Source organism: Cervus elaphus, chromosome 1, assembly GCF_910594005.1.
Source record: "Cervus elaphus chromosome 1, mCerEla1.1, whole genome shotgun sequence".
Taxonomy (NCBI): Eukaryota; Metazoa; Chordata; class Mammalia; order Artiodactyla; family Cervidae; genus Cervus; species Cervus elaphus.
Window position 1 is genome coordinate 53,552,438 of NC_057815.1, and position 20,868 is coordinate 53,573,305.

A 20,868-nucleotide genomic window follows, 5' to 3' on the forward strand; every position below is an offset into this window, starting at 1 on the left:
TGCCAGGGTTCAAATCTCATGTCTTCCACTTGCTAGCAATGGCATAATGACGGATACACTTGCCAAAGCTCATTTCCTTTCCCTCCTGGCAACTCAACTCAACTCTGTTTCATGGCCTCTCTCACATGGAGGTATGGGCCCCATAACTGAGTTCTGGCCAGTGGTAAGTGGACAGAAGTGATCATACAGGTGTTTGACCCATAAAAACCTCCCACTGCAGTCCTGTTCTCTCTCTCACCAACTGGCTGGTTGATGAGGATTCAAAGAACCTGGAGGAGGCAGAGCCACAAGGGGTAAGGGGTCTGGGATCGCTGAATGACCGTGTGGAGAGCAATTCAATCAAGAATGCTGCCACTGGGTTTGCTATAAACAAGAAATACGTTTTTATGATGTCAAGCTTCTGAGAAATGGGGGCTTATCTATTACCACTGCTAGTGTTACCTTAAGTAGTACACTAGCCTCGATCACGGGCAAGTTACCTGGCCTATCTGTCCCTTACTTTCCACATCTGTAAATGGGCAAAGATGCTAATAATACCTGTTTCATGGGGTTGCTGCTGCTGCTAAGTTGCTTCAGTCGTGTCCGACTCTGTGCGACCCCATGGACGGCAGCCCACCAGGCTCCCCTGTCCCCGGGATTCTCCAGGCAAGACCACAGGAGTGGGTTGCCATTGCCTTCTCTGTCATGGGGTTGGTAGGAAGATCAAATAAGTTAATATATGTAAAGCATCTACTGCGTCCTCTGGCCCATAACAGCACAAAGGACTTACATAATTGTTGTCATTGTTATGTTAATATTATTATTTGAAAAGTAATGGTGTAATACCAAGAATTTCCACATTTCATTTAAATGGACACGTTCTAAATCTTTGCTGGTTTTCTGGCATATTTTTTCTTTTACAACTTGGGGCTAAAATTGTATTCCAGCCAAACAATTTCTCGTTTAATAATGCAAATCAGTGGTGTAATAGGATGATGACAATTTGCTTCACAGGAAATAGTTCAGGAATACAGTCATTCTGCAAGATGAAGATGCACCTAGTACAAGATGCGGCATGTCTCTTGGGCTCCCAGCCAACATTTAAAAAATGGGAGGATGAGACTTCGCCAGGCTTCCCCTTTCTGCATGAGCAGGCAGAACTCCCATCATGCTCAGGACAAAGGAGATGTGCATTGAACTCTATGGCGTTTTAAAAGGCTAAGTGCCCAAGAAGACCTACAAATGGCCAAAAAGCACATGGAAAGAGGCTCAACATCATTAGCCGTTAGGGAGATGCAAATGAAAAACCACAATGAGACCCACTTCACTGGAAGGGCTACAGTCAAAAACACAGATAACAACCAGGGCTGGTGAGGATGTGGAGGCATTAGATCCCTCATTCACTGCTAGTGGAAAGGTAAAGCGGTGCAACCTGGCAATTCTTCAAAATGTTAAGCCTAGAGTCAGCATAAATGTCAGCAATGGCACTCCTAGGTATATACCCAGGAGAAATGAAAACATGCCCACACAAAAACTTAATCTGAAAATTGACAGCTACATTATTCATAATAGCCAAAAAAGTACAAACCATGCAAATGTCTGTCAACTGATGAATGGGTAAACAAAATGTAGTATATCTTTGTAATAGAAGATTGTTCAGTCATAAAAAGGAATGAAGTGCTGAAACAAGCTGCAACATGGATGGACTTTAAAAATAAGTGAAAAAAGTCAATCACAAAAGACCACATATCACAGAACTCCATTTATATGAAATGCCCTGAACAGGCAAACCTGGAGAGACAGAATATATTGATGGTCACCTGGTTGGAGGAGAATGGGGAGGAGAGGGGGAGAGATTGCTAACAGGTACAGAGTATCTTTTGGGGGTGGTAAGAATGTTCTAAAATTGTTTGTATCAATGGTTGTACAAGTTTGAATATACTAAAAACTACTAAGTTATATGACTTAAATGAGTTAATTGTATCTCAATAAAGCTGCAATGTTTTTTTGAAGTGCCCACTCTTTCACATAAACCAGACCACCTCTCCTCTGGACTCGAGCTGTCATCAGAAACCAGAGCACTTTCTCACCTCATCGGAAGCCTTTGAGAATTATGTGCCCTATGTTAAAATCCAGGTGCATCTCTGTGCACAGCTTACAATGCCATGACCCACACATGTTAATGAGTCCAAAGCTCAGGTGAGAGGTCACAACTGGTAGCTTGGGCAGTTACCAGCACATCCAGGTAGGAGATCAAATTGTCATCCACACTCCCATGAAAACTGGTAATCCAACACAACTGTCCAACTCTAGTGATACAAGCAAGGTGTGTTTGGGGTTTTATTTGTTTGGTTTTCGAGTTTTTTTTTTTTCCATTTAATAACATAAGCGAGGCCATGAATCACACTTCCAAGAACCAGGAATACTGAAAGGGCTAGGTAGCTGGGAGCCCAAATTACTTAAATTGATGTCATATCATTTGAAAAGCTGACGTTCAAGCCTCACAAACTGAACGACAATTGCTATCTATCTAATTCATGGCCCTGGACTCCTGTTTCCCACCTGCTCCAACACCAATTTAAGCAATTCTGAACTTTGATCTCCGCGGCAGAATGTCTCAGATTTATTGAAGTGTCAGGTCCCAATTGTGCTAACATCCACCCCTGGCAGGGCCATTACAAGGTGTGAAATCTGGGTGCCCCTCACCCCGGCCAAGTTCAGCACAGTAACAATCAGAAGGAACAAATCAACCTGCCTCTCCCGACCATCATGGGAGCCTTGTAATTTACCATAATGACAGGCGTGGAGGAAAAGCAGACGAAGGGATCGTGCTGTTCTCCAGGCACTTGGACATGCAGTGGAGGGGCTGCTGAGCCTCGCCACCCTCAGCCAAGAGGCAGCTGCTCCTCCTTGCAAGGGGCTACTTCGGGACTTGCCTGTATCCTGAGTTGTTTAAGACGGAATTGTGTTACCCTTCTTCTGCCTTTTGCAAACAGCATCAAAACTGTCAGTTCCGACTGCCCCTGTTTCTCCCAACTGTCATCATTAACTAGCTGTCATCTGCAGCTCTACCCACCAGGGCTGGGAGCCCAGGATAGCTCAGCCTTATGGTAAGTCAGAAACCCCCTCCCCCAACCCGAGAGGAAAGTTTATTTCCAATCCTGGAGTCTAGGGGAGGTAAGTGCGGCAAAACCCCGGCGTCCTGTGAGCCTTGGCAGCCTCCCCCGCCTACGTCTACTCTGGGGGAGGTGGTGAACCCTGAGTCCACACCAAGCATTAGCCTGTCTCTGCTCTTCACCTCCTCAGCCAGGGTCCTGACTAGCCTGCTTAAGTTCCTCCTGGAGGAGGGCATGGAAACCCACTCCAGTATTCTTGCCGGAGAATTCCATGGACAAAGGATCCTGGTGTGCTACAGTCCATGGGGTCACAAAAAGTCAGACATGACTGAGCGCCTAACACACACAAGTTCCTCCAGCTTCCATCGCCAAAACCCTGAATCGCAGACCTGATCTGGATGAGCCTCCCTAATTCAGGACTCAGACACCCAGTGGATGCTAAGAATCTCTGTATCCCGCCACCTCGGTACCCACTGCAACAGACCGAGAGTGCCCTTGCCCCTGAAACCGGGTGACTGGGCTTGCAGACCCTCTTCCTGAACTCCTCTCTCATGTCCCCTCCCCACAGGAAGCATTTCCCCTCCCAGCACACCCCGTAGCCAAAGTCACGTTGGCCAACACAAAAACTGCTTTAGGAATAATGGTTTTGAATGAGAAGTCAATATAACACTGCGATTGGCAGATTAACTATTCTACCAATGTTTCCTGGAAAAAAACAAGTGCAGGGCCTGCTCCACGAAGCCCCTTAGGGTCATCGGGAGCCCTGCAACCTGAGGCAGCAGATACAGGCTGGTAGCCTTGCCCATTCATCATCCAACATCCTCATCCCCAGGAGATCTGCGGCATCATCCTCGGCTCCTTGGTGTCAGGTTGTTCTTCACAGCATAAAGAGGGGAGACGCCTCTGTATTTTCAAAGCGATAAGGGGATGAGTGAAGAGAACAGGATATGACTCAGTGATGAAACAAATGCCCGCAACACATCACTACTAAGGGAGAGTACCTGCCTCCACAAGTGACTCCCAGAAATACCCCCTAGGGTGGTAGGTGTGACGATTGCATGCTCCAACTGGCTCCCATCCATTCTTAGGAGATGAAATGGGACACCTAACTACTGCCTTCTGTGCAGGTTCAGGAAACCACCCCAGAGGCAACAGCCCAGCCCATTCTGTCAAAATCCAACCCGAAACTCAGAAGGCCCCCAAATCCCATCCCTTCTCTTGTCAGCCTATGGGTTTCTTCCTTTGGCGTCTTGAAGCACTGTATCTCCTTAGGGGTCCTTCAACCCCGACCCAAATCTGTCTGCTGTATTGATTTCCTCCCATCTGTCTGTGGTCACCAAATTGGGGGGCAAGTCCAAGAATTCAGAGGTTAGGAAGTAAGAGGAAGTGATCAAAGGAAGGAGGGACTTCTTAAACAAACCTCCCCTGGGTCTCACACAAGCCTGGGGAGAACTCAGAGTGGGACAGAAAGTGACAGCTCTGACTTCAAGGATGACTATTCCCAAGGCAGCCCCTCCTTGGGTCGTGTTAGAAGGAAGAGCACGGGGGTGAGGGCCAGGCCATAAAAGCATGAAGAATGGCCATGAGAGAATGTTCTGAAATGAAGACCTGCCTCTAGTAGAGCTTACTTTGTACATGTTAGTGGCCAGGCTGGAAATCTGTGCTCTCCTGACCCATTACTCTCCCATCCCACCCCACCCCACTCCACCGGTGACCGGTCCTTCCAGGACCAGAATATTTCAGCCTAACAATGTTGGTTTCACTTTCAAGCAAACTACCAGGAAGACCACCAGATCCAAAAGCAGCCATGTCACCTGGTTATCAATTAAAAACTCTTGATGGTAAGCAAGTCAACTGTTACCCTTTGACCCCGTAATTGTACTTCTGGGGCTCCAAGCAAAAAAATTATTCTGAATATTAAAAAAAAAAAATTTATGCATTATTTCTAGAAAAATAAAAAAGAGCACCAAAAGAAATGATTAAATAAGCAATAGGACATTCACTATTATGAATGCAATATTATGCACCAATAAAAAGCATGTTCAATAAAATCTAATAAGATGAAAAATATTTATAATAAATGAAAATAAAGATACAGAATTTTTATCTATATAATAAAGATGATATGGGCTTTCATGGGGTCACAAAAGAGTCAGACATGACTGAGCGACTAAACAACAGAAATGGCACAGTTACAATTATAAAAAAGAAAATATTTATAAAGAAAAAAATAGAAAAAATAAACCAAAATCCTAGTAGTGATTGCTTTTGAGAATTAGAACATTGCATGATTGTTTTCTCTATTTTCCCATAAATCCCACAAGCACAGGTTAATTTTATAATGGAGAAGAAAAAAATAACTTTTATTTAAAAAGTCGGGAGCTAAGTAATTTGGTTTCTTTTTCCTTTCCCCAAGAGAGTGTGCAGTAGTTAAGAATATTTCAGTTTAATATCTGTTTAATATCAGTTTAAACTGATTAAGCTCACTGCTTCTTCCATCCATGGCCTAGCCATTTCCCTAAGGCTGGTTTGAAGGAAAGCCAACGACGCTAGTCACACAAGTGGGTTTCTCTAAGGCTGCGGCAGGCGGGTATGTTCAGAGAAAACAGAATTATCACTTAGAAATGCTAATAGAGCCAGATTTCAAACGAGTGTGAGAGTGATCACACACCACACAGACAGCCGTCCCAGGCCTGAACAAGGTGGCGGTGACCGTGATCGGGAGTGCGGCTGGGCTCAGGGAGGGTCCTTCTCCTGGTGGGCTGGTGTCGGGGGCGCTGTCCTGCTGGAGCTCCCTCGCTGAGAAGCAGTGACAGAGGCAGGGCCCTGGCCGACTTTCAGATTTCCTGAGTTCTGCACTTAGTGAGTAAATGAAGCTAGAAGGGAAAAACAGGATGGGGGGACGGGGCTGACTTGGGGGAATGAAAGGGATTCTGAATCTCTCTTGCAAGAGCTTCCATCTGAACATTTCTCTCATCTTCCCCAAACATTGCAAATAGGCTATTTCTTCACTTAAGTGCTTTAACATGAACATGTGAAATGTCATTTCCACAAAGCAAGCTTTTCTGTATGAAAACAAAGAACACTGGCCTGTCACCACCCTTGACCAGTGGGCCTCCTCTCAGGCTCCCTGCTGCCACTGACCAATCCATGCCCACTGGTTCCAGGACCCACTCCTCCAGTCTCAGGGGCCTTTGTGTGTTTGTGAAATAACAGAGCTAAGTGACGTCTTCCCACAAAAGGGTAAAGAGATTCCTGAGCAGAGGGAGGAGGCTGTTTCCTAAGCTCCCTCCCACTCGCCCCCCACCCCCCGACACACAGGGCAAGAAGTAAAGGCATGGGCGAAATCAGGGCACCAGGAGAGTCATCAAAGCTTGGAGCAGAGTTCAAAGTAACCCAGGCATCTTATTCCCACTGACAGTTCAGGAAGTTAAGTACTGTTTTACAGAGCGCCTGTTAAGTGCCAACGCTGTGCCAGGCACATGGGGTACAGTGTGAGCAGAACAAACAGCGCCTGCCCTCTGGAGTCTACGGAGAAGATGGAAAAGAAAGAATGAGGCCTCCTTGTCCTGGGCGCCCAGGTCCTCAGGGAAAGCCCTCATCTAGGCCTCCCACTGACTGCAAAGCTACAGAACATATTGAACATGTAACAGAATGTTTACATTTTTAAAGGATTTTACTTTTATTTTGTAAAGTATTCTGAAATCTTTTATTACGAAAATTGTCATAACTCTTTCCCCAACTGTGTTCTTTTTTCCATGACAGCAAGTGGAGATTTTCGACACTTACAGATGTTTACAGGATTTCATCTCTCCTCCTGAACTAATGGCTAAAACATAATTATGAGCTGCGCTTGTTAACCAAATGGAGATATTCTCTGAGACAAGGAGACAGATTCCTAATATGGAGGTGTCCTTGGGCTGTGGCCCACTTATCCTGGTTTCCATCTTCTCCTCCCGACACAGAGGTGCCTTCATTAGTGGAGGAAAGAAAGAGGTCTTTGTGATGATGTCACTCCCAGACCACCCTACATAGACAATAAAACTGAATTTGAGAGAAGCCTGGTGAAATGAGAGCTCAGAAGTCATAGAATACCAGAACTGCAAGGGCCTCGAAAGGTTACTCAGCCTAATTACTTACATTAGAAATGAGCAAAGGGAAGAGACTTGTCTAAGATTACACGGCTAATTAGTGGCGAGCTGTTTTCACCAAGAAAAAAAGCGGAAAACTCATCCCATAGAGATTGCAATATCATTATGTGTTAAATGCTATAGCAGGCAGGACGGGCACAGGAGAACTCTCATCATGGTGTAACACGCGTGGCCACAAAGGTGGCGCTGCAGCGTGGCCTCCGTACACAGGCAAGGTAGCATGGAATGACAGAGAAAGAAGCATCTCACTCTTCCTGGTGGATCTCTAGTAGGCCTCAAGCAGGATGGGATATCTGAGTTGGATCTCAATGATTGAATAGGAGTTTGTTGCACAGAGAAGGGAAGAAGGTCAGTCCAGAAACATGGAACAGCATGTGTAAAGGTGCACACGTGTGGAAGAACATGACGTGTTTGGGGGATGAAGAGCAGTTTCTTATGGCTAAGATGGAAACTTCTTGAAAAGGAAATGAAGAAGACTAAGACAAAGAGGGTCGACTACAGAGTAACTGTGAAGGACTTTGTTGGGGAGATTTTATCTTCGTGCTTAAAAATAAAACATATCAGCAAAAGGATGATGGGTGGATTGAACAAAAAAGGACCAGAGACAGGGAGACTAGTGGCGTGGATACGGCAATACTTTAGGTGGAAAATAAAAATGCTCAAGTTTAACAAAATATGCAATCCTGACGAAGACAATGAGGTCTGAATTAAAACAGAAATATTTAGCTGGCAGAATCAGCAGGATTTCATGAGAGATGATTGGATGTGGGGGTGAAACAGAGCAGAGATAGGTGAACGACTGCCCACGGCCATATCCAGTCTCCATCTAATTTTGCACAGCCTCAGTACTACGAATGGTTCTCACATTTCACAAGTGACTGAAAAAGGACAAAAGAAGACTATTTGGTGACATAAGAAAGTTATGTGAAATTCATAATTTATGAAATTATGAATTATGAAAAATATGAATATTGTGAAATTATGTGAAACTTCAATGTCCATAACTACATTTTTATTGAAACACACCACACTTGTTCATTTACCTATCATCTGTGGCCTCAAAAGCAGAGCTGAATAGAGGCCAGACGGCCAGCAACGTCTAAAATATTTACCATCTGCCACTTAAAAAAAAAGACGCTGACCTCTGAAACAGAGGACAACTGCAACATTTCCACCTGAGCTGGTGGAACGGTGAAAGAGAAGCAAATCTGTGCCAAGTGGGACACATAATAATTCCATCATGGGCATGCTGAGTCTGAGGATCCCTGACACACCCAGGAGACAGGGGAAAGATGAATCTGGATACAGGTGAAAGATCTGCATTTGAGATGTGGATTGGGGAACTAGCAATTGGCAGGTGGTTGCCAAAACCATGGGATTAGGTAAAAGAATCCATGGAGGGGAAAACAGAAAGAGGACAAAGCAGGTCCCCCAGGAAATGCTACTGAGAGGTAAATAAATACTAAAAGCCTGAAAAGGAGTACAAAAAATAAAATAAAATAAAGGCACAGGGAACAGTTTATTGTGGATAAGATCAAGGGAGAAGAGAATTTTAAGGGAAAGAAAAAGTTGAATACGAATGCCACCAAGAGCCCAAGTAGAATGAGGATTGACAAGGAAGCAGTGGATTCTGGAGACATTAGTCAGTCAAGGGTTTGATTCAGTTGCTCAGTCACGTCTGACTGACTGCAACCCCATGGACTGCAGCATGCCAGGCCTCCCTGTCCATCACCAACTCCCGGAGCTTGCTCAAACTCATGTCCATCAAGTCGGTGATGCCATCCAACCATCTTATCCTCTGTCATCTCCTCCTCCTCCTGCCCTCAATCTTTCCCAGCATCAGGGTCTTTCCAAATGAGTCAACTCTTCGCATGAGGTGGCCAAAGTATTGGAGTTTCAGCTTCAGCATCAGTCCTTCCAATGAATATTCAGGACTGATTTCCTTTAGGATGGACTGGTAGGCTCTCCTTGCAGTCCAAGGGACTCTCAAGAGTCTTCTCCAACACCACAGTTCAAAAGCATCAATTCAGTGAAGTGTAAATCGTGGAAATAAATTCTCCAGTCGACTTCTAGGAGTCCATGCCTCCCCAGTTTCCCTCTTATCACACCGGCCACTTCTTTCCAGCCTCTCTCGCTGGTTCCTCTACATTTCCCACCTTCTACAGAAGGCAATGGCACCCCACTCCAGTCCTCTTGCCTGGAAAATCCCATGGAGGGAGGAGCCTGGTAGGCTGCAGACCATGGGGTCGCTAAGAGTCGGATACGACTGAGCAATTTCACTTTTCACATGTTGGAGGGTACTTAGACCTCTTGTATGTCCCATGCTCCTTCCTTGATGATCCCATTTAGTCTCCTGGCTTTAAATACACCTACGCAGAGTGTCTCCAGCCCAGATCCCTCTCCTGACTAGACTCCTAAAACCAGCTGTGAACTCAATATTGCCTCTGGGAAGTCCAAGAGGCACCTCAAATTAAATGGATCGAAAACAGAGTCCTGCCCTTTCTTTCCAAACCAGCTCTTCCTCTAGAATTCTCCAACTCAGCTAAGTCAGTTCCATCTTTCCAGTTGTTCAGACCCAAACCCTGGAGTCATCTTGATTCTACTCTCTCATCTTCCTTTCAGTGTTTCAATAAATCCAATCCACTATATCTTCAAACTATATCCAGAACTGAATGCTTACCCCTCCACTGCTACCACAACACCAGACCACCACGTTTTACCTGGATCATTACAGTGGCCTCTTAGATCATCTCCCTGCTGCCACCCTGCCTCCTTTAGCCACTTATCACCATCAGAGCCATCTTGTCAAAACAGAAGCATGATCATGCTAGTCCTCAGCACAAAAATCTCTAAGACCTTCCCACATCACTCTGAATAAAGGCCTCCACTACACAGCCTGTCCCCACCCTCACTCTAAGTACCCCTGAGACCTCACCACTTCCACAGTTGTCCTCAACACACCAGGCCCACTGCCATCTCAGGGTCTTGGAATCAGCCATGCCCTCACCTGCAGTGCTCTTCTCCAAGATACACATTCAGCTCTCCCTCACTTCCTCAGGACTTTACCCAAGTAAACCCTTCTCGGTGAGGCCTTCTCTAGCCACCCAAATTAAAACTGCCAACCATAGACCGGAAGCCGGGACCTTAGTTCTCTTTCCCATCTTGCAAGATGGCGGGTGAAAAGGCTGAGAAGCCAGATACTAAGGAGAAAAAACCTGAAGCCAAGAAGGCTGATGCTGTCAACAAGGCTAAAAAGGTGAAAGTGGTGAAGAAAGTTAAGAAGGGGAAGCCCCACTGCAGCCGAAACCCTGTCCTGGTCAGAGGAATTGGCAGATATTCCCGATCAGCCATGTACTCCAGAAAGGCCCTGTACAAGAGAAAGTATTCAGCAGCTAAATCCAAGGTCGAAAAGAAAAAGAAGGTTCAGGTTCTTGCTACTGTCACAAAACCAGTTGGTGGCGACAATGGTGGTACCCGGGTGGTCAAACTCCGCAAAATGCCTAGGTATTACCCTACTGAAGATGTGCCTCGGAAACTGTTGAGTCACGGCAAGAAACCGTTCAGTAAGCATGTGAGGAAGCTGCGCACCAGCATCACTCCTGGGACCGTTCTCATCATCCTCACAGGGCGCCACAGAGGCAAGAGGGTCATTTTCCTGAAGCAGCTGGGCAGTGGCTTGCTACTTGTGACTGGGCCTCTATCCCTCAATCGAGTTCCTCTCCGTAGAACACACCAGAAATTTGTCATTGCCACCTCCACCAAAATCGATATCAGTGGTGTGAAAATCCCAGAACATCTCACTGACACTTACTTCAAGAAGAAGCAGCTGCGTAAGCCGAGACACCAAGAGGGTGAGATCTTCGACACAGAGAGAGAGAAATACGAGATCACAGAGCAGCACAAGGTTGATCAGAAAGCTGTGGACTCACAAATTCTGCGAAGAATCAAAGCTGTCCCTCAGCTCCAGGGCTACCTCCGCTCTGTGTTTGCTCTCACAAATGGAATTTACCCTCACAAAGTAGTATTCTGAACTTCTTGCAAAGAACCTAATTAAATAACTTGTCCATTTAAAAAAAAAAAAAAAAAACTGCCAACCATCCCTTCTCCCTTATCCCACAACACTCCATCGCCCCATTCCCTGCTTTATTTTGCTCTACAGCACTAATCACCATCATAATATAACACACATATTTTATCCACTCACTGTCTTGTTTGTGATCTGTCTTCCCTACTAGAAGGCAAGCTTGTGAGGGCAGGGATTTTTGTGTGTTCTTTCCCGGCCATACCCTAGTACCTAGTGCAATGCCTGGCACATGGTAGGCAACTCAGTATATAGCTGGTGAAAGAATGGGTATAGGGCATTGGGAAATGACTAGGAGCTAAGAAAGGAGAAACCGGTACAGATGGCTTTTTCAAGGCCTCTGGTGAGCAGCTTGACAGGAAATCAGCATCGGGAGAGTGTCTACTAATGGCAAAGACTCAAGCACACTTGCAGATATTAGGGAGATTAAGCAGCATGAAAAAGACTGGGGGTAAGAGAAAAAGGGTATGGCTACACTGAGTCTGGGAAGAAAGGAAATGAAGGGCCTCCTGAGCAAGGGAAGAAGGGATCTCCTTGGAAGGGACAGGAGGGAACAGGAAAGGACAGGTTTAGACATAGATGGGACTGGGGGGTAGGGGGTGTGAAGAAAATTCAAAAAAAGTTCTGGCACTTAATTTTTTTTCTCAAGGGACATTAGCTATTATTTATCATTATTTTCATAAAAGTGGTGTCAGAGGAGAAATCTGCAAGCACAGTGCCCATTTGTCTTACCAGAAAGGTGCAAGTTACATGGGAGCATGTGATGTAGAGAACTTTTTGTAATACTCTGGGAAAATGGCAAAGCAATGCTAATATATCTCCTTAACAAAAATTGAGGATGAAGGGTGTGTGTCTAGATCTGGCACTGAATTTTCTATCTCAAAGTCTGGGGAAGAGACTGAGCGACAAGGATTTAAACAGGTCTGTTGGAAAATGAGGATGCAAGCTGATCAGGAGAGAAGGGTTGCTCAGCAATACTGAGACTTCCTCTCATGCTAGAAACCAAACATCTACTTCCCCAGTGACACTGGACAGCCTATGGGAGCCAAAATGGTACAGTTTGGGCATCAGACAAAATATAAAAACTCTAAGGACAATAAATAAGTGGATAAAATAAAGGAATAACCATTGCTGCAGGACTAATTTAGGGCACCTTCAGCTGGCAGACACCATTCAGGATGGTGTTCTTGGAAAGAGCAAGTCTTGAAGACAGATCTGGAGGAAGGAAGGTGAAAAGTGACCCTTTGGCAAGTAGACTCTGAAAGGCGAACCTAAGAACCTACACAGAAGATTCTTTACCATATTAGTTTTAAAATCGCAACTCATTTGTTCCCGTGTTTCCTGTAGGGACTCTGACTGAAACTGAAAAGACAGGAAACCAGAGGGCCATGAAGTTCATCTGCAAGAACCAGCTACAGGAAAAGAGGATGTTTGGATGAGTCAAAGGACTCCACAAAGCAGGTGCACTTGGAGAAAGTGAAGAGCCACATCCCACTCCTCCTGGCTGCATGACCAGAACAGTAGCAGATACACAGAAACCAACTTTGGGCTCAACATAAAGTTTTCTAAAGAGTTGGCAAAGTGGGGAGAGCAATTCTTATAGGTCATGAGCTTCAGTAACTCTGAGCTGCCCAGTCTCAAGCTGGAGGGCCCATATTGAGAACACCATAGGAAAGTTATAGGGATAGCCTAGAAAAACACTCCCCAAGCCACAGTTTCACAGTTTGCTACCACATGTATTGCTCAATATATGTGGCTCACCGGTAAAGAATCAGTCTGCCAAGGCAGAAGACACATGTTCGATCCCAGGGTCAGGAAGATCCCCCGGAAAAGGAAATGGCAACCCACTCCAGTATTGTTGCTTGGGAAATCCCATGGACAGAGGAGCCCGGCACAACTTAGCAACCATACAACAACAAAAGCACACTATTCACACAACGGTTTACCAAAGTAACCACACCTCAGGGGGAACATTTTTAGGGATGTGTTTTGCTGCTTCTCAATTCAATATAGAGAATTAGAAGTCTAGTTCTCTGTGTCATGTTTGATAATTCTCAACACTGAGTTTTCATGATTTAAGTCAGGAACATGAAACTTATTTTACATATCACCATCACTAACTTAAAAAGGTTTATTCCCAAACCACTGAGGAGTCTGAAAAAAAATTTTTTTTTTAAACTAAGCAACTTCTACCTACACACCAATCACTAGGCCTTTTCCCAAACCGTCACTTCATTGCTCAAAACAACAATCAGGGTGCTACATATAACAAATATTGGAGAGGATGCGAAAAAAAGGGAACCCTCGTACAGTGCTGGTGGCAATGTAAATTGGTGCAGCCACTTTAGAAAACAGTATGGCGGTGGTTAAGATGCTAAGTCAGGACTGACTCTTTCGATGCTATAGACTGTAGCCCAGCAGGCTTCTTTGTCCATGGGATTTCCCAGGCAAGAATAATGGAGTGGGTTGCCACTTCCTCCTCCAGGGGATCTTCCCTACACTGCATCTCCTGCATTGGAAGGTGGATTCTTTACCACTAAACCACCTGGGAAGGGCTTCCCTCATGGCTCAGATGGTAAAGCATCTGCCTGCAATGCGGGTGACCCGGGTTCGATCCCTGGGTTGGGAAGGTCCCCTGGAGAAGGAAACAGCAACCCACTCCAGTATTCTTGCCTCGAGAATCCCATGGACAGAGGAGCCTAGCAGGTTACAGTCCATGGGGTCACAAAGAGTCGGACATGACTGAGCGACTTCACTTCAAACCACCTGGGAAGCCCCAAAGAGGGAAGGAAGAAGGATAAATAAGAGGTATAGGATTAACAGATACAAACAATTACATATAGACAAGCAACGAAGATATATTGTATAGCACAGGGAAATATACCTATTATCTTGAAGTAACCTATAATGGAATATAATCTGCAGAAATACTTAATCACTATCCTATACACCTGAAACTACCACAGTATTGTAAATCAACTACACTTCAATTAAGAAAAAGAAAATATTTTACATGTGAACTGTCCCGGAAAAAAGTAAGTTCTCCTCAATTCACCCTGATGGGAAAAAGGAAATGGTTTTTGCAAGAGGCCTTAATCGTAGAGTTCACAGAAGGGTCAGAGCCCAGGATGCTACAGTGTGTGTGTGTCTAATCGAGGTTTTCTCCTAGTGTGCGAGTTTATCATTTTTCACAAGGTGGGACCACTGAAGACTGCCACCGCTCCAGGCATTCATTCAACAAACATTTGGTGTTGATCTACACATTTACAGAGCCCGGCTTGGCCCTGGGGACGGACGAGAGCTCCAGAAGGCCAAGGCTGCAACCGCATACTAGGACACGATCTGATTTCAAAGACCAATGAAGGCAAAAAGTGACAGTGACGGCGCCCAGAAAAGTTTCAGCAGAAACTTGGAAACTGCCAGCCTTCGGCGCGGAGAAGGCGGGGACTTCGGGCCCAGGGGAGGCCGCCGCCTCCGGGCTGGAGGGCCCAGCCGCCTTCTCGGCCCCTGGCCCAGCGCGGGCGCCTCCCGATTCCAGGCCCCGGCAGCTCCACCCGACCGCCGCGGGGCCCGGGAAGGCAAGCGCCCCGGGCTACAGCGAGCTTGGCGGCGGCGAGGACTGGCCCCGCGAGACATTCCCGGGCAGCGCGCGCCCGCGCCACCGCGCGCCCCCCTCCCCGGCGCCGTGCACCCGCGGCGCGCTCCCGCCCAACCCCCGGAGCTCCGGCCTCTAGCTTCCCGGCCCTCCTCGGGCCGCACTCACCCTCCTTGGCTTTCTTCCTCCGGGCCAGAGTCCCTCCGAGTTTCCCCAAGAAGGAGTCATCTTTCTTCCGGGACGGGGGCGACTTGGGAGTGGGGGACTTGGGGACAGACGGCGACTTCTGCGGCGAGGTGGCCATGGCGGCAGAGCGGGCAGCCGCGGGCCGGTCGGGACGCGGAGCTGGCGCTGGGCGGACGCGGCGGGCGCGGCGGGACTGAGGCTGCGGCTTTCCAAACGGAAGCGGAATTATTCCAAGCATTCGAGGCAGCTCACGCTCGCCTTTCCCTTCCCTCTCTCCCTCCCTCGCGCCGCCCTCCGCCCTGCAGGGAGCTGAGCGCTTGGGGCCCGCGCCCGCCGCTGCCGGGAGCAGGGAGGATGCCCCAAACCTGCCCCTGGCAGGACGTGGGGTCTCATCTGTTTGGTTGTGTGTGACCCTCCGGCCTGGGAGCCCTGGAGCCTGGAGGCAGCTCTTCCCCCGGCTCTGCACTCGGCACACGTCCTCGCTCCAACCCCGGGTTCAGTGATTGCTGAACCGACCCCACCTGCTACTCCGTCTCCCGCTGATTTGGCCCGGCTGCTTGGAGAGGAGCTCGCTTTTCACCTGCTGCATTTGTAAGTGTAGTTATTAGGCCCATCTCTTGTGACCACGAAAGAGAAGGAGGTTGCTCCGGAAAGAAATAAAGTGAACCGAAATGTGTTCGGGCCCTACCCGAACAGCACATCCAGATGTTCTGCTCTTAGCATGGCTGTCAACCTCCTCTTCAACCCCATCCTACAGTAAGAAGTTTGAAGTTCGTGAGCACTCGTCAACACCTACAATGGCTTGTACAGAGGAGGATCCCAAATGTAGGTGGAAACGTGAATTGGAAGATGTGGTCGTCGGCTCCTGTGGGGGCTCCAACCCGCCCCCCCCCAACTTATGTTGCCTAAAAGCAACAGAGTGACAGCCACACTCGTTTGGGCTAACGGGGGTGGCACAAATGACCGCATTTCAAGGACTCTTGCTGGAAATGATTAAAAGCACGTTTTATAGTGCTTGGCCAAGTTGAGGTTCTCACCTGCGCTCCCCTGCCTGAATCTGACACACACAAACACACCCCTCTCCCCCTCCAAACACACACACACACATCCTCTCCCCTCTAAACTGTTTCCTCCAAGTAGCTACAGCTGACCGATGCTGAGTGGTCACATGATTCAAAGGGCCCTAATGCTTGACTGGAGACCAGCCAATCAGATAGTCTCCATCAAGAACCTGATCTAAGCTAGACACTGTTGTCAGAAGGCCAGCACTTAGTGACGATCATGCAGACTCCAGATTGGGGGCGTCCATTTTTAGCCACAGGGAGGCTGATGCCTGGACTTCCCAGGTGGCACTAGTGGTAAAGAACCCGCCTGCCAATGCCGGAGACAGAAGAGAGGCAGGTTCAGTCTCTGGGTTGGGAAGATCCTCTGGAGGAAGACATGGCGACCCACTCCAGTATTCTTGCCTGGAGAACCCCATGGACAAAGGAGCCTGGCAGGCTACAGTCCATGGGGTCATAATGAGTCAGACAGGAATGAAGTGACTTAGCGCTCACTCATACTGATGAGTAGAGAAGCAAAACAATGGAATGAAGAAGTGTGTTGGAGAAAGCTTGTGGTCCGAATAATGAAGAACCTCGGGAGTAGCTGCCTGGACTTAGAACCTCTTTCGAGGGCCCAGCTGTAGTTCTCAGGAGGAACCCTTCTGCTTCCTTCCTAGGACATGCTCCTAAAGCCTTGTAATAACCCATCTGCCTGTGCTTGAGTTGATTAACAAACCATTCCTGAGAACATAAATTTAACAAGGTGGTCAACAGATTCTCAGTGTTCTTCTTGTCTTTGCTTAAGAGTCATAATTTTACCTGTTTTGAAAATTATACTTTAGCTGTTCCCTCTTATCTAGCAGATACTGCTAGATGACTGAGCTTCTTCAGAGCCCACCATAGGAAGTGACTGCAGTCTGATGGCTGCTAGAAGGCAGGTATTCTTTCCTTCCTGAGTTCTCTCAGGACTCACCCTCTCACCCTCTGTGTGGCTGCAGTTGCTGGTGACTGTGACATCCTGTTTAACAATATGGCAGGGAATATTCCATTTCTCAACATCTCCAAAAGCTCCCTGGTTGCCTAGTGGTTAGGATTTGGCAATCTCAACATCTCCAAAATCTGATTTCCAGCCTCAAAACTCTTATCAAGGAATCATGAGACACACAGCTCAACAGCTGTGTGATCCTGGACAAGTTTACTTCCATTTCTCAGTCTCTTTCTTCATCTACAGAATGATGTGGTGGGAGAGCATAATGGTTCCCAAACAAACCTGATTGTGCTCTAGAAATTCTGATTTGATACATCTGAAGTGAAACCAGGGATAGGGATTATTTGCTGTTTTTAAAAATAGGGATTAATTACATCAGGGGATTTTGATGTAGTTGATTCAGGTACTGATGTTCGGGTATCTTGAATCACTTCCAGCTCAAAAGTTCTATGTTCTCTATTCTTTACCAACTGCTAATCTCTATGTGAAAGTGCTGCACTTAATATGCCAGCAAATTTGGAAAACTCAGCAGTGGCCACAGGACTGGAAAAGGTCAGTTTTCATTCCAATCCCTAAGAAAGGCAATGCCAAAGAATGCTCAAACTACCTCACAATTGCACTCATCTCACACGCTAGTAAAGTAATGCTCAAAATTCTGCAAGCCAGGCTTCAGCAATACATGAACCATGAACTTCCAGATGTTCAAGCTGGTTTTAGAAAAGGCAGAGGAACCAGAGATCAAATTGCCAACATCTGCTGGATCATCAAAAAAGTAAGAGAGTTCCAGAAAAAACATCTATTTCTGCTTTATTGACTATGCCAAAGCCTTCGACTGTGTGGATCACAATAAACTGTGGAAAATTCTGAAAGAGATGGGAATACCAGACCACCTGACCTACCTCTTGAGAAACCTGTATGCAGGTCAGGAAGCAACAGTTAGAACTGGACATGGAACAACAGACTGGTTCCAAATAGGAAAAGGAGTACGTCAAAGCTGTATATTGTCACCCTGCTTATTTAATTTATATACAGAGTACATCATGAGAAACGCTGGGCTGGATGAAGCACAAGCTGGAATCAAGATTGCTGGGAGAAATATCAATAACCTCAAATATGCAGATGACACCACCCTTATGGCAGAAAGTGAAGAGGAACTAAAAAGCCTCTTGATGAAAGTGAAAGAGGAGAATGAAAAAGTTGGCTTAAAACTCAACATTCAGAAAACTAAGACCATGGCATCTGGTCCCATCACTTCATGGCAAATAGATGGGGAGACAGTGGAAGCAGTGTCAGACTTTATTTTTTGGGGCTCCAAAATCACTGCAGATGGTGACTGCAGCCATGAAATTAAAAGACACTTACTCCTTGGAAGGAAAGTTATGACCAACCTAAATAGCACATTAAAAAGCAGAGATGTTACTTTGCCAACAAAGGTCCATCTACTCAAGGCTATGGTTTTTCCAGTAGTCATGTATGGATGTGAGAGCTGGACTGTGAAGAAGGCTGAGTGCTGAAGAATTGATGCTTTTGAACTGTGGTGTTGAAGACTCTTGAGAGTCCCTTGGACTGCAAGGAGATCCAACCAGTCCATCCTGAAGGAGATCAGTCCTGGGTGTTCATTGGAACAACTGATACTGAAGCTGAAACTCCGATACTTTGGCCACCTCATGCAAAGAGTTGACTCATTGGAAAAGACCCTGATGCTGGGAGGGATTGGGGGCAGGAGAAGGGGATGACAGAGGATGAGATGGCTGGATGGAATCACTGACGCAATGGACATGAGTTTGAGTAAACTCCGAGAGTTTGTGATGGACAGGGAGGCCTGGCGTGCTGCGATTCATGGGGTCACAAAGAGTCGGACACGACTGAGTGACTGAACTGAACTGAACTGAAGGATTATGATAGACTAGTTTAGGATTGGTGGACACAAGGTAAGACTTTCAAAGTGTCTTGGAAAGTAAATAGTCTTTAATGCTATCTATTGAAAAGTTTAAAGGTTTTATGTTCATTTCAATGAGATTGTGAAGAAAGTCCTTAAACAGTGAAGTTATTTGTACCTTTTATCTTTCTGTGCAAAAATTTTTTGGAATAGTTTATGTTGATAAAGGGAAGGACAGATAAAGTTCTGTTAATGTGACAGTAACCTATATGGGTATGAATGGCCTCCAAGTTCTCAAAATTAAGCAGCTGTTTTTTTTTTATTCAAACTTTTCTGTCTCTTAGATAATTCTCACTCTTGAAAGCCCAAGTGGAGTGGATGGTGAATTACATATAAATTGGTGTTATTCAAAGTATAAAGAGCAGTATTGTCTACAAACTGCTATTAGTCCTTGATCTAAAGATAGAAACTGAGAGTGTTTAGAAATTTCTATACAATTTAACAGTGCATTTTTACATTTATTCCTTTTTATTGTATTTTACAAAAATATTGATTTGTAATGGATTGAACCTTCACTGTGGATTGTTTGAAAAATATTCTAAAGTACTGTGGTTTGCTTATAGATTTCATATACTCTCTTTTGATATTATTCTTTTATAGTCCTTATGGATATGAATTGTTCTGGCAATTCATATGCCAGAATTTGATATCATATCCTTATGATATGAACTTGTTCAAAATTAAATCAGGTAATATATTGGAAGGCAGCTCGCATGGTGCAATGGCAACCTACTCTAGTACTCTTGCCTGGAAAATCCCATGGACAGAGGAGCCTGGTAGACTGCAGTCCATGGGGTCACTAAGAGTCAGACATGACTGAGCAACTTCACTTTCACTTTTCACTTTCATGCATTGGAGAAGGAAATGGCAACCCAGTCCAGTGTTCTTGCCTGGAGAATCCCGGGGATGGAGGAGCCTGGTGGGCTGACGTCTATGGGGTCGCACAGAGTCAGACACGACTGAAGCAACTTAGCAGCAGCAGCTTGCATGGTGCCTGGCACTGAAGTGGACTGAATTTAAATCTAACTTAATCAGGGACATACACCACAGGATGTTGTTTGATTAATAAGATGCAAACAGGGACCTGCACCAGCTCACTGCAATCTCACTTGGCTTTTACAATCATGGCTGCACTGACCAGCTAGCTGCCCCTCTCATGCTTGGTCACTGGTTTCATCTTATCCAGTGGTTAGATGATGAGCATGGCTCATAAGTTACATGTGTGTTGCTGTGAGCCTACTAACTCTAGCGAGTCTCTCTTCAAAATCTAGATCTAAGCCAACTGCCCTGGGAGAAAAGAAATCACATTCGAGTCCTGGCTCAGTAGCTAGATGACCTTGGACAAATATCTGCCCCTTCTGTACACTGATTATATTCTTTGCAGCCAAAGATGGAGAAGCTCTATACAGTCAGCAAAAACAAGACCTGGAGCTGACTGTGGCTAAGATCATGAACTCCTTATTGCCAAATTCAGACTTAAACTGAAGAGAGTAGGGATAACCACTAGACCATTCAGGTATGACCTAAATCAAATCCCTTATGACTATACAGTGAAAGTGAGAAATAGATTTAAGGGTCTAGATCTGATAGAGAGCCTGATGACCTATGGATGGAGGTTTGTGACATTGTATAGGAGACAGGGATCAAGACCATCCCCATGGAAAAGAAATGCAAAAAGGCAAAATGGTTGTCTGAGGAGGCCTTACAAATAGCTGTGAAAAGAAGAGAAGCAAAAAGCAAAGGAGAAAAGGAAAGATATTCCCATTTGAATGCAGAGTTCCAAAGAATAG

General features: G+C 46.0%; 2 protein-coding genes across 3 annotated transcripts in view; one reads left to right on the forward strand and one right to left on the reverse strand.

The window, feature by feature from the left end:
- Positions 1 to 15,499, reverse strand: part of PARVA (parvin alpha) — a 172,480-nt gene extending 156,981 nt beyond the window's left edge. The window contains exon 1 of one of the 2 annotated variants that reach the window (XM_043902827.1): positions 15,091 to 15,499. In XM_043902827.1, coding sequence (XP_043758762.1) covers positions 15,091 to 15,346 — 256 coding nt within the window. In that variant the 5' untranslated portion in view covers positions 15,347 to 15,499. The remainder of the gene's footprint in view (positions 1 to 15,090) is intronic. The other variant, XM_043902835.1, reaches the window with a different exon arrangement.
- On the forward strand, positions 10,376 to 11,334 carry LOC122694297 (60S ribosomal protein L6-like). Its single transcript, XM_043902850.1, has one exon. The coding sequence runs from the start codon at positions 10,416 to 10,418 to the stop codon at positions 11,274 to 11,276; it is 861 nt and encodes a 286-aa protein (XP_043758785.1). The 5' UTR covers positions 10,376 to 10,415; the 3' UTR covers positions 11,277 to 11,334.
- Positions 15,500 to 20,868: the final 5,369 nt, after the last annotated feature.

Excerpts from the sequence above, each read along its gene's own strand:
- LOC122694297 (XM_043902850.1), top strand. The coding sequence starts at position 10,416 with ATGGCGGGTGAAAAGGCTGAGAAGCCAGATACTAAGGAGAAAAAACCT.